At 39.6% G+C, this 13,533-nt stretch overlaps 1 protein-coding gene across 1 annotated transcript in view; it reads left to right on the top strand.

Moving 5' to 3' along the window:
- The window catches only part of PHC3 (polyhomeotic homolog 3), a 1,036,700-nt gene that overhangs the window by 634,012 nt on the left and 389,155 nt on the right, over nt 1–13,533 (top strand). Inside the window, exon 9 of the mRNA XM_053710129.1 lies at nt 333–489. Coding sequence (XP_053566104.1) covers nt 333–489 — 157 coding nt within the window. The remainder of the gene's footprint in view (nt 1–332; nt 490–13,533) is intronic.

Genomic DNA, 13,533 nt, shown 5'->3' with positions numbered 1-13,533 from the left:
AATTGAATCTCAATAAAAATATATTAAAAAAAAATAAAAATAAAAATTCTGGAGTAGACTGTAAATGAGATTAAACATTTTTTTTTTCCTAACTCCACATACACATGAAGTCGTATGACTTCAAAAGAAGCCTTAAACAGTTTGGTGACAGGAAAACCTTGTGTATCATAATAAATTAGTAACTGCTGGAAACTTGAATTTTAAAGATTTCATATACATGTCCAAATGTAATACTTTTCAAAACAAAATTAAGGTTTTACTTATGATAATGTTGCTGAAAGTAGGCTTGTGGAAAGTGAAATTCTTTTGAAGCATATTTTATTTTTACTTAGGTTTATCAAGTAGAGAATGTATGTGCAGAAAATATTCCAGTGGTGCCACAAGATTGTGTACGTGTAATTACACAGACGCCAACACCTCCAACGCTGTCTCCCGTGGCACTTCCCTTTGCAAGCGGAGAGGAGTTTACTATAGAACATACTTTGCAAGGTAGCAGAGAGATACAAAAATGTAATTATTAAAGTAAAAGTCATTTTATTTTTTCATCAGCTTTACCAACTTTGGTTAAAGCACAGGGTACTGTAAAATGAGTTTCTCCTTAATGTTTTTTGCAATCCATTGGAAAATGTTTATTTCTTTCCAATGGCATGGAGAGTCCACACATCCATTCTAATTACTAGTGGGAATTCAACTCCTGGCCACCAGGTGGAGGCAAAAAACACTCCAGCAAAGCTTTAAGTATCCCTCCCACTTTCCATAATCCCCAGTCATACTTTGCCTTCATATATCTAGAAGGTGTGCAAAAATGGTGCTCTGAAGAAAATTGTTTTTATCCTTTAATGGGTAGTTTCCCTGCAAGCAAGGATTGGGGTATTGCTGTGTCCATGTAATCCTCCTGTTAGAGTTGTGGTGGCTATTAGCTGTTGGAGGTCGGCAAGGTAGTCCTTGCTTCTCCTCCAACAATTTATGCTAACCCCTATATGGAAAACCAGAGTTGGTTACTCTGCTTTTCCTTTCTCTCCAGGTCCCTATCAGAAGTCGTCTGGATCTGTCAGACCTGTAATGCTGTGCCTTCCTTACAGCTGAAGCTCCAAAGGTAAGTGTTTTTTCCTTCTAGGTGAGAAGGCTCAAGCACTTTAGGGGTTAATACCTCTTCTGGGATATGGAGCCTGGGGACAGTTATTAAAAAAATCTCTTCACTGTTGGGATTTTGTTTTATTGATGGGCACTATATGCAGGGCACTGTTAGCAGACAAGAATGGGCTTTTTAAGTTACACTACATTTTCTGGGACTGAGGCTGTCAGGGGTGAACAATGAGGCTTTTAAATGTTATTTATATATTGTTGGGACACGAAATGTGGTGTTTTTGCACTATTAAGGGATATTTAGGATAATGTCCTTTTTTTATTTGCAAGTGCAGCGTATTTTTGCGCGCTTTCTACTGAAGTCGCATTTTTATTTTTAATGCAGTCAAGTGATGGCCGCACGTCTCCTGCCTCCGTCTCAAGCGGTTTCAGCATTGGTGCTCTCCATTTCTCTCAGAGTCCATATCGGAGTGTGCGAAGAAGGTTCTGGCTGCTTAACAACATTTGGTGGTTTATCAGGAGGTGGTGAGTTTACTTCAGCAACGGCTGTGAGTAAAGAAGTGCCGTTTTAGTTGTCTCCTGCAGAGTAGTGCTTTTCTGTTATCTAGTGAGAGTTGCAAACTGAAGACAAATTTGTGTTTATGATTTAATTTGTACTAGGTTTTATTTAAATCTACTTTTCTGGGAATCTAAGGTTTTACCCATAAGAGAGGGGATTTATACAATGGAAATGGACAAAGATTTATCTGTGACTTTTGAAAAGTGTTTATATTGTTTAGAGGCACAAGTAATTTTGCTTCACATGTGTAACAAATATGTTGCAGTCTAAAAATAAAGACTAAACTTACTAAAAAATGTAACCCCTTAGAGCCCTCTGCCTCACAGGACTATTTTACCCCTGACATGCCTCAATGTTCTCTTCTGTCTCCGTCCCTAGCTATAACACAAGCAGTGCCCTGCGGTTCTAATCAGTCTGTGCCTGGGGGTGTGTTTTTACCAGGTGATTTTGCACCACAGCTTAACTCAGCAGTATCTACGACCCTAAGTGCCTTACCTACCTAGTATAAGAGAAAAAGAAAATCTAAGAATATTTCTTCTAAGTCAGGAATATCTTCTAATACCAAGGCTGCCTTGGTCAGCTTATCCCAATCCTCTGAGGGCGAGATCTCTGAATCAGATTCTACTGTAGTTAGTACTGTAGATTCAGAGGAGCACCTCGGCTTACTACTTAAGGAGGTTCTGGCTACTCTGGAGTATTCAGAACCTACAATTGCTGAGACTCCTATGGTTAATAATTTAAACAGAGTTTTTGATGTCAAACCTAGATCTGTGGAAGTGTTTCCTGTTCCAGATCGTATGTCAGATATTATTTCCCAGGAATGGGAGAAACATATGTTCCCTTTACCCCATCTCCTGTTTTTAAGAAAATGTTTCCTGTTGCAGACTCTGTACGGGAGCTCTGGCATACTATTCCTAAAGTAGATGGAGCCATATCCACATTGGCAAAGAGAACTACGATTCTTCTGGAGAATAATACTTCTTTTAAGGACCCCATGGATAGGAAATTGGAGGGGTACTTAAGGAAGATTTTTCACTCTCCATTCTCACAGGTGGATGGTGAATATAGAAAAGAGTTCCCTGTTTCCAAGTACCAGGGTCTGTTTTTTTGGGGCAATCATAGATTCAATCTCGATGAAGATTTTCTTAACAGAAGCAAGAAAGTCCAAACTTCTTTCCGCCTGCCTTTGTCTTCAGTCCTCGGTCCGACCCTCAGTGGCACAGTGTATGGAAGTAATTGGTCTCATGGTGGCCACCATGGACATTATTCCTTTTGCTCACTTCCATCTGAGACCTCTACAGTTATAAATGCTCAGACAATGTAACGGAGACCACTCAGACCTTTCTCAAAGGATAGTCCTAGACAACCTTGCAAGAGACTCTCTCTCCTGGTGGCTCTGTCAGGATCATCTGTCTCAAGGCAGACTACAGATTGTGACTACGGATGCCAGCCTTTCTGGCTGGGGAGCAGTTTGGGGTCCTTTAAAAACTTAGGGGACCTGGACTCAGGAGGGGTCCATCTTCCCAATAAATATTTTAGAGCTGAGAGCTATCTTCAATGCCCTGAAAGCATGGCCTCAACTGAGTTCAGTCCGGTTTATAAGATTCCAATCGGACAACATCACATCAGTGGCTTATATCAACCATCAGGGAGGAACAAAGAGTTCCTTAGCAATGAAGGAGGCCATTTTGGCCATTCACATCCCAGGTGTGGACAAGCAGATTACCTGAGCAGGCAGACGTTTCACCCAGGGGAGAGGGCTCTTCATCCGGAAGTATTCTCAGTGATAACCATCAGGTGGGGGGTTCTGGAGTTGGATCTGATGGTGTCTTGTCTAAACACCAAACTTCCCAGATACAGGTCCAGATCAAGGGACCCACAAGCAGTTCTGGTGGACGCTTTAGCAATTCCATGGGGTTTCGGTCTGATTTACCTGTTTCCTCCGTTTGTCCTCCTTCCTCGGGTGATAGCTCGGATCAAACAGGAGCGGGCTTCAGTGATTCTAATTGCTCCAGCTTGGCCTCACAGAATTTGGTTTGCGGACCTGGTGAAGATGTTGTCCTTTCCTCCATGGAGATTACCGCTGAGGAAGAACCTTCTACTTCAGGGTCCTTTTCTTCATCCAAATCTAGATTCTCTGAATGAACGCCTAGTCTTGTCTAGACAAGGTTTTTCTGAAAAGGTTATTAACACCTTGATCCAGGCTCGTAAGCCGGTAACTTGCAAAATATATCATAAGGTTTGGCGCACCTAGAAGGGTCTGGAGAAGCGTTTGTCAGCCAGTTCTCTGAAGGGTCAGATCTCTGCCCTTTCAGTTTTATTGCATAAATGTTTGGCCAACTTACTGGATATTCAGTCTTTTGTTCAGGCCCTGGTCAGAATCAGGTCTGTGTTTTAACCTGTTTCTCCACCTTGGAGCCTTAATCTTGTTCTTTGGGTTTTTCAGCAGGCTCCATTTGAGCCTATGCATTCTGTTTATATTAAACTGTTGTCTTGGAAAGTTTTGTTTTTGTTGGCTATTTCTTCTGCTCATAGAGTCTCAGAACTTTCGGCTTTGCAGTGTAATCCCCCTTATCTTATTTTCTATGTGGATAAGGCAGTTCTTCGTACCAAATTGGGATTTCTTCCTAAGATGGGTTCGGACCGCAATATCAATCAGGAAATTGTTGTTCCTTCTTTGTGTCCTAATCCTTCTTCTCAGAAGTAACGTCTGTTACACAACCTGGATGTGGTTTGTGCTCTAAAATTCTATCTCCAGGCTCCAGGCAGGGATTTTCTTAAATTTTCTGTAAGAGCCAAAAGACTATGGCAACTACTCTTTCTTTTTGGTTGAGAAGTGTCATTCGATTGGCTTATGAGACAGCTGGAAAACAGCCTCCTTAGAGGATTACGGCTCATTCAACTTTGGCTGTTTCTTCTTCCTGGGCCTTTAAAAACAAGGCTTCTTTGGAGCAAATTTGCAAGGCGCCCACTTGGTCCTCATTACATACCTGTTCAAAATTTTATAAATTTGATGTTTTTGCCTCTGTTGGGGCTTCTTTTGGGAGAAAGGTTCTTCAAGCTGTGGTGCCCTCAGTTTAGGTCCACCTGTCTTGTTTCTTCCTCCCTTTCCATTCTGTGTCCTCTGGCTTGGGTATTGGTTCCCACTAGTAATTAGAATGGATTTGTGGACTCTCCATGCCATTGTAATGAAAACAAAATGTATGCTTACCTGATAAATTCCTTTCTTTCCTGGCATGGAGAGTCCATGACCCGCCCTTGTCTAAATTCAAGATGGCTTATTATTTGGTTTCTAAACTTCAGGCACCTCTATACCCCTGGTGTTCCTCTTCTCTTTCCGTATTCCCTTGGCTGAATGATTAGGGATTATGGGAAGTGGGAGGGATACTTAAAACTTTGCTGGGGTGTTCTTTGCCTAATTCTGTTGGCCAGTAGTTGAATTCCCACTAGTAATTAGAATGGATTTGTGGACTCTCCATGCCAGGAAAGAAAGTAATTTATCAGGTAAGCATAATTTTTTTTAATTATTATTATTATTTGTTTATAAAATAGCTGTTTTCACTCTTCAAAACTACAACCCATCATAGTGCCAGTTTACGAGTGGAGTGCAAAATGGCGCTTTCGTGAGCGTGATAGTTGCTCTCATGACTTTCTGTTCACATTGCAGGGAAGCTTTGCGCTCACAAGAGCTTCCATGAGAGCCTCGTTCTCATTCTTTGAGACAGGGCAGAGAACCTAGCGCATTGCAGGGGGTTAGTCGCGCAGTTATGAGCAGCAAATTTTAAATATATATATGAATATATACAAATATTTATGTGTTTATATGTGTATATACACATATTAACACATAAATATATATGTATATAAGCATATATATTTATAGGAATAACACAGTCCCCATAGACCACAATGTAAAGGCACTTTTCAGTGCCGTATGTATACACAAAGCCCAATAAAGAGAATGTAATACTTAAAGGGACATTAAACTGTTGTGCACAACTACAAAAGAATAGTAACTACTTACTATCACCTAGATTACAAGTTTTGCGCTATAGAGGGTGCGAAACGAACGCAACAAAAGTTGCGTTATTTCATCCTCCATAGCGCTGCCATTACGAGTTTTTTAAAAGCCTCCTTGTGCGTGCGTGCAATATGGTTGCGTTAAGCTCCATACCGCATAAAATACAAGCGCTGCTTTGACGTGCTCATGCACGCTTTCCCCATAGACATCAATGGGGAGAGAGTGTTTGAAAAAAACCTAACACCTGCAATCGCGGAATGAAAAGCTCTGTAACGCAACACCATTGATGTCTATGGGGAAAAAAAAGTTACGTTTAAACCTAACACCCTAACATAAAGCCCACATCTAAACACCCCTAATCTGCTGCCCCTGACATTGCCGACACCTACATAAAGTTATTAAACCCTAATCTGACGCTCCCGATATTGCCGCCTCCGAAATAAAGTTATTAACCCCTAATCTGCCGCTTCCGATATCGCAGCTACTATAATAAAGTTATTAACCCCTTTTCCGCTGCTCCCCGACATTGCCGCAACTAAATAAAGTTATTAACCCCTAAACCTCTGGCCTCCCACATCAGCGCCACTAAATAAACCTATTAACCTCTAAACCGCCAGCCCCCCACATTGCAAAACACTAAATTAAACTATTAACTTCTAAACCTAACAACCCCCTAATAATTTAAAGATCCCTATCTTAAAATAAATTAAACCCTGTGAAATTAAAAAAAAACTAAGTTTAAATTATATATTAAAGTAACATTACTATTATACTAAAATTAAAATAACTATCAATTAAATAAATTAAATTACAAATTAAAAAAACCTAACCCTACTAAAAAAATTAAATCTACAATTACAAAAATAAAAAATACTAAATTACAAAAAATTAAAAAATACTAAAGTACAAAAAATAACAAACTAACGAAATTATCTAAAATAAAAACAATTACACCTAATCTAATAGCCCTATAAAAATAAAGAAGCCCCCCCAAATAAAAAAAAACCTAGCCTACAATATACTACCAATAGCACTAAAAAGGGCCTTTTGTAGGGCATTGCCCTAAAGTAATCAGCTCTTTTCCCTGTAAAAAATACAAAGACCCCCCCAACAGTAAAACCCACCACCCAACCAACCCCCCAAAATAAAAAACCTAACTCTAAAAAAAAACTAAGCTACCCATTACCCTGAAAAGGGCATTTGTATGGGCATTGCCCTTAAAAGGGAATTCAGCTCTTTTTCATTGCCCTTTAAAAAAACCTAACACTAACCCCCGACGATCCACTTACAGTTTTCAAAGTCCAGACATCCAGGCAGCGAGAAGTCTTCATCCAGGCGGCAAGGTCTTCATCCATCCAGGTAGCCTCTTTTCTCTTCATCCAGGCAGCATATTCTATCTTCATCTCGGTGGCGCGGAACGGCTCCATCCTGAAGACATTCGGTGCGGCGCATCCTTTTCATATGGTCGCCGCTGTATACTGAATCTTCAATGCAAGGGAGCCTTTTCAAATGGCGTCCCTTGATTTTGGAAATTCAAATCAACCAATAGGATGAGAGCTACTGAAATTCTATTGGCTGATTTGAATAGCCAATAGAATTTCAGTAGCTCTCATCCTATTGGCTGATTTGAACAGCCAATAGGATTTCAGCAGCTCTCATCCTTTTGGCTGATTTGAATTTCCAAAATAAAATCAGCCAATATGAATGCAAGGGACGCCATTTTGCAAAGGCTCCCTTGCATTGAAGATTCAGTATACGGTGACAACCGTATGAAGAGAATACTCCACGCCGGATGTCTTCAGGATGGAGATGAAGATAGAAGATGCTGCCTGGATGAAGATAGAAGACGCCGCCTGGATGGATGAAGACTTCTCGCTGCCTGGATGTCCGGACTTCAAAAACTTTAAGTGGATCGTCGGGGGTTAGTGTAAGGTTTTTTTAAACTTTTTTGGGGTGTTTTTTTTTTTAGATTAGGGTTTTGGACTTTCTTAAAAGAGCTAAATGCCCTTTTAAGGGCAATGAAAGAGAGCTGAATGTCATTTTAAGGGCAATGCGCAAACAAATGCCCTTTTCAGGGCAATGGGTAGCTTAGGTTTTTTTTTAGAGTTAGGTTTTTTATTTTGGGGGGTTGATTGGGTGGTGGGTTTTACTGTTGGAGGGTCTTTGTATTTTTTTGCAGGGAAAAGAGCTGATTTCTTTAGGTCAATGCCCTACAAAAGGCAATTTTAAGGGCTATTGGTAGTTTATTATAGGCTAGGGTTTTTTTTTTATTTGGGGGGGCTTTTATATTTTTATAGGGCTATTAGATTAGGTGTAATTGTTTTTATTTTGGATAATATCATTTGTTATTTTTCGTAATTTAGTGTTTGTTATTTTTTGTACTTTAGTATTTTTTTATTTTTTGTACTTTAGTATTTTTTTATTTTTTGTAATTGTAGATTTAATTTTATTTAGTAGGGTTAGGTTTCTTTAATGTGTAATTTAATTTATTAAATTTGTAGTTATTTTAATTTTAGTATAATAGTAATGTTAGTTTAATTTATAGTTTAAATTTAGTTTTTTTTAATTTCCCAGATAAGTTTTAATTTATTTTAAGATAGGGATCTTGCCATTTGAATTTAAAGTTAGGGGTTTGTTAGGTTTAGGGGTTAATAGTAGGGATGCACCGAAATTTCGGCCGCAGAAAGTTTCGGCCGAAAATAGCATTTTTTGTTATTTCGGTTTTCGTTTTTTTTGCCTTTTATTTTCGGCAAAATGATTGTGTAGCATATTTTAAATTTGATGCCAGCCTAGAGCTGCTGTTTGAGTTCATTACTTGACTTACTGTTTTGCATATAATAATAGTTTTCTAGGACTATACTTTATTTTGATAATTGGTAACAAAACAAAAACGGTTAAATCTGATTCTGTTACACAGAACTAAATAAAGAATAATACTAGCGATGCACCAAAATTTGGGCCGCCGAAAATGTGCAATTCCAATTTCGGCCCAAAGAGGACCAAAATGGCTAAAAATGTACAGCCCTCCCCTGTTCTATTGAGTTACATGTCTATCCTTAGCATAAGGTGAGCAGCACAGCACTGGCATGGTACACAGAGCACACACATAAGTACCATTACATGATGATATTTGAAACCAGCAGAGAAGGAAACCAAAGTTCTGAATAGTGAATACAAATATCAAAGGAGGATAAGTAACATGTTTATAAACACTTGATATTATCAGAAACAGCCCTAAGCACACACAGTGAATATCTAAGCCTTATATACAGTGCTCATACATCAGCCTCTTGTGCGAAGACATTCTATTCGCCTGAGGCAAATATGCGTGCACACTTTATAAGTATAAGCCCCAAGCTCGCACACAGTTGGTAGAAATTAGCACCCACCAGACAGTGTATACAAAAAAGCACAGTAACTTTCTATAAACACCTTGCACGTAAGGTTGTAGCTAAGTCCAGTGGTCCTGGTGATAGGTGACAGGCAGACTCCATTTGGGGCTCCGGACATATAATCTGACGGGTAAGTGTGAGACCCGAACCAGGAACTAGGCGGAGATACGATGAGAGACGATCAGGTGCAGCCACGCTCATCGCACGGATAACTACACCCAAAAACAAAACACATGTCTACCTCATATTGTTGTCTGGCTATAACCACGCTCTCCCTTATAGAGCTCCAGTTTCACTGCAGATCACGCCCTACTGTACAAGTGACCATGTCCATTTGTTGGAGCTTTCCCGCCTACAAGCTCTCTCAGCTACACACACACACTGTAGTTAAAAAAGAAAAAAACAATTTCGGTTTCGTTTCGGTTTTCGGCCAGGATCATCCTGAATTTTCGGTATCGGTTTCGGTCCAGAATTTTCATTTCGGTGCATCCCTAGTTAATAGTTTAATTTAGTTTTTGGCGATGTGGGGGACTGACGGTTTAGGGGTTAATAGGTTTATTTAGTGGTAGTGATGTGGGAGGCCAGAGGTTTAGGGGTTAATAACTTTATTTAGTGTGAGCGATGTCGGGGAGGGGCGGAATAGGGGTTAATATCTGTATTATAGTGTGGGCGATGTTGTGGTGCGGGGGAATAAGGGTTAATAACTTTAGTATAGTGGCGACGATGTCAGGGAGCGGCGGAATAGGGGTTAATACATTTTATTAGTGGCGGCAATGTTGGGAGCGGCAGATTAGGGGTTAATAACTTTAAAATAGAATTTGTGATGCGGGAGGGCCTCGGTTTAAGTGTTAATAGTTAGTTTATGGGTGTTAGTGTACTTTGTAACAGTTTAGTTAGGAGTTTTGTGTAACAGTTTTGTTGCGTAAAACTCATAACTACTGGTCTCAGATGGCGAAACGGATCGTGTAAGTATAGGCTGTAACTCAAGCTTTTTAGCCTCACCACAAAACTTGTAATGGCAGCGCTATGGAAATCCCATGCAAAAACGTAATTTTTTCGAGTGCGGGACTGACGTTGCGTTACAGGCTAAAAGGCTTGCGGTACAGCTATACCGACAAGACTTGTAATGGCTGCGTTGCTGTTTTAATGCTTAAATTGCCATTTTTTCAGCGTTAAAACACAAACGCAAAACTCGTAATCTAGGTGTATGTTATTGCATTTCATCCTGTTCCTGCAGCTCTTTTCAGTCAGTTTTCCTGTTTTAATAGCTTAAAGGTGGCAGATACTGAAGCCTCTTCATACTGGGCGCCGCCATCTTGGAGCTCAGGTATTGTCACAGCCTGTGACAGAAGTAGTGTGCATTTACCTATCAATGAAATTGTCAACTTTTTGACAACTGTATAAAGTGCTTCAAGTTAGGGTGCATGATACAAATCAGGAGCTGTGCATTTTTTGTAGCTGCTGCATTGCTCTTTATTATTGTTTAGTGCTTTTTCAAATAAATTTTGTGTAACTGTAAAACTGTGTAAAAAATGCAATAATGTAAAGCTCACATGATGTATCATGCACTAACGCCAAGCAAATGATACAGCTATAAAAAAGTGGACAATATTACTAATCTGTGAGTGTGCACAACTTCTGTCACAAGCTGTGAGAATACTTGAGCTCCAAGATGGTGATGCTCAGTAAAAAGTGGTAGAGCTTCAGTTAGTGTGCATGATACATCAAGTATTCTCACAGCTCACAGGCAAATGCGCAATTTATCAACAATTCCAGCAGGAAAAAAAGTATTTGGGAACATATTAAATGGGAAACATTGTACAGGGCACTATTCCTATAAGAGCTTACATGCATATTGCTGCAAGAGAATGTTCTGTATTAAAGATGCCATTACATAATACTAGGGATTAAATATTGTATACGAATGCATAAGAAGTAAGAATAAATACCTACACACTACAATATAGGGCTAGATTATATTCATGCTACTATATTTCCTATTTATTTATAAGATAGGAAGTTTTGTCTAGCTAAGGACATGTTTGCTCATTTAGAGGTGTATCTGTTATATTAGCTATGATTTATTTTGTAAAATAATAATGGTCCATAGGGTTCCATAACATATGGATATATTTCCTGCTAGTAGGAGGAGGTCAAAAACCCATACAAGAGCTTAAAATCCCTCCCACCTCCCATCTCTAATCAGTTCTGTTCTTGGCCTCGTAGGAGTTAGTTGAGAATAGAGGTTTACAGGTGCTTGCTTATGGAGTTAAATTTGGGCACTTAGACCAATGTGAGACACATAATCATTCACAATGAAGACAGAAGAGAGACTTTACAGCAGCTTAATGATACAGGGACACAGGAATACCATGTTATGTGTGCAGTGTTTCTCCTGTTAAGTGTAGTCAGTCCACGGGTCATCCATTACTTATGGAATATATCTCTTCCTAACAGGAAACTGCAAGATAATTACCCAGCAGAGCTGCTATATAGCTCCTCCCCTCACATATCATACTCAGTCATTCTCTTGCAGCCTAACTAAAAAGGAAGCTGTGAGAGATCTGTGGTGTTTTTTTAACTTAGTTTATTTCTACAATCAAAAGTTTGTTATTTTTAAATGGCACCGGAGTGTGCTGTTTATTCTCAGGCAGCATTAGAAGAAGAATCTGCCTGGTTTTTTTTTCTATGGTCTTAGCAGACGTAACTAAGATCCACTGGCTGTTTCTCATCTGAGGAGTGAGGTAACTTCAGAGAAGGGGAATAGCATGCAGGGCTCCCCTGCAACAAATGAGGTATGTGCAGTAATTTATTTTCTGAGGAATGGAATTGACTGAGAAAATACTGCTGATACCATTGTAAAGTAAGTTCAGCCTTAAATGCAGTGATAGCGACTGGTATCAGGCTGATGTGTGTGTGTGTGTACACTGAATGTATTTTTCTAAGGAATGGAATTGACTCTGAAAATACTGTTAATACTGAAATAATGTATGAGCCTTAACTGCAGTAAAAACGACTGGTAGCAGGCTTATTAATAATAATACATAACTTTCAAATGTATGTTTAAAACGTTTACTGGCTTGTTAATCGTTTTTGTGGGGTACTTGGTGATAAAACTTATTAGGGCATGATTTTTACCACATGGCCATTTTTGTTTTCTGCATAGAAACAGTTTCTGAGCTTCCCCACTGTTGTAATATGAGTGGGAGGGGCCTATTTTAGCGCTTTTTTGCGTAGTAAAAATTCAGTCACAATCTGTCTACTTCATCCTCCATGATCCAGATCGTCTCTAGAGAGCTCAGGGGTCTTCAAAATCCATTTTTAGGGAGGTAATCAGGCACAGCAGTCCTGTGACAGTGTATTTGACTGTGAGAAAAACGTTAATTATATAATTGTTATCTGTTTTTGGGTACTAAGGGGTTAATCATCCATTTGCTGGTGGGTGCAATCCTTTGCTAACTTAATACATTTACTGTGAAAATTTGGTTGCTATAACTATTTTGGTCATTGTTATTTCAACTGTGTCAGTTTTTCTGTGCTTCTTAAAGGCACAGTAACGTTTTTTATATTGCTTGTAAATTAATTTTGAAAAGTATTTCCAAGTTTGCTAGTTTCATTGCTAGTTTGTTTAAACATGTCTGACTCAGATGAATCTCTTTGTTCACTATGTTTAAAGGCCAATGTGGAGCCCAATAGAAATTTGTGTACTAATTGCATTGATGCTACTTTAAATAAAAGTCAATCTTTACATGTAAAGAAATTATCACCAGACGACGAGGGGGAAGTTATGCCGACTAACTCTCCTCACGTGTCAGTACCTTCGCCTCCCGCTCAGGAGGTGCGTGATTTTGTGGCGCCAAGTACATCAGGGAGGCCCTTACAAATCACTTTGCAAGACATGGCTACTGTTATGACAGAAGTATTATCTAAGTTGCCAGAATTAAGAGGCAAGCGCGATAGCTCTGGGTTAAGGATAGAGCACGCGGATGAGATGAGAGCCATGTCAGATACTGCGTCACAGTTTGCAGAACGTGAGGACGGAGAGCTTCATTCTGTGGGTGACGGATCTGATCCAGGGAGACTGGATTCAGAGATTTCCAATTTTAAATTTAAGCTAGAGAACCTCCGCACATTGCTAGGGGAGGTATTAGCGGCTCTGAATGATTGTAACACGGTTGCAATTCCAGAGAAATTATGTAGGTTGGATAGATACTATGCGGTACCGGTGTGTACTGACGTATTTCCTATACCAAAAAGGCTTACAGAGATTATTAGCAAGGAGTGGGATAGACCGGGTGTGCCTTTTACCCCTCCTCCCATATTTAGGAAAATGTTTCCTATTGACGCCACCACACGAGACTTATGGCAGACGGTCCCTAAGGTGGAGGGAGCAGTTTCTACTTTAGCTAAGCGTACCACTATCCCGGTGGAGGATAGTTGTGCCTTTTCAGATCCAATGGATAAAAAATTAGAGG

The sequence above is a fragment of the Bombina bombina genome, chromosome 4, assembly GCF_027579735.1.
Source record: "Bombina bombina isolate aBomBom1 chromosome 4, aBomBom1.pri, whole genome shotgun sequence".
Classification (NCBI taxonomy): domain Eukaryota; kingdom Metazoa; phylum Chordata; class Amphibia; order Anura; family Bombinatoridae; genus Bombina; species Bombina bombina.
Note: the sequence above shows the minus strand (reverse complement) of the source record. Positions and strands in the feature narration are given on the sequence as shown.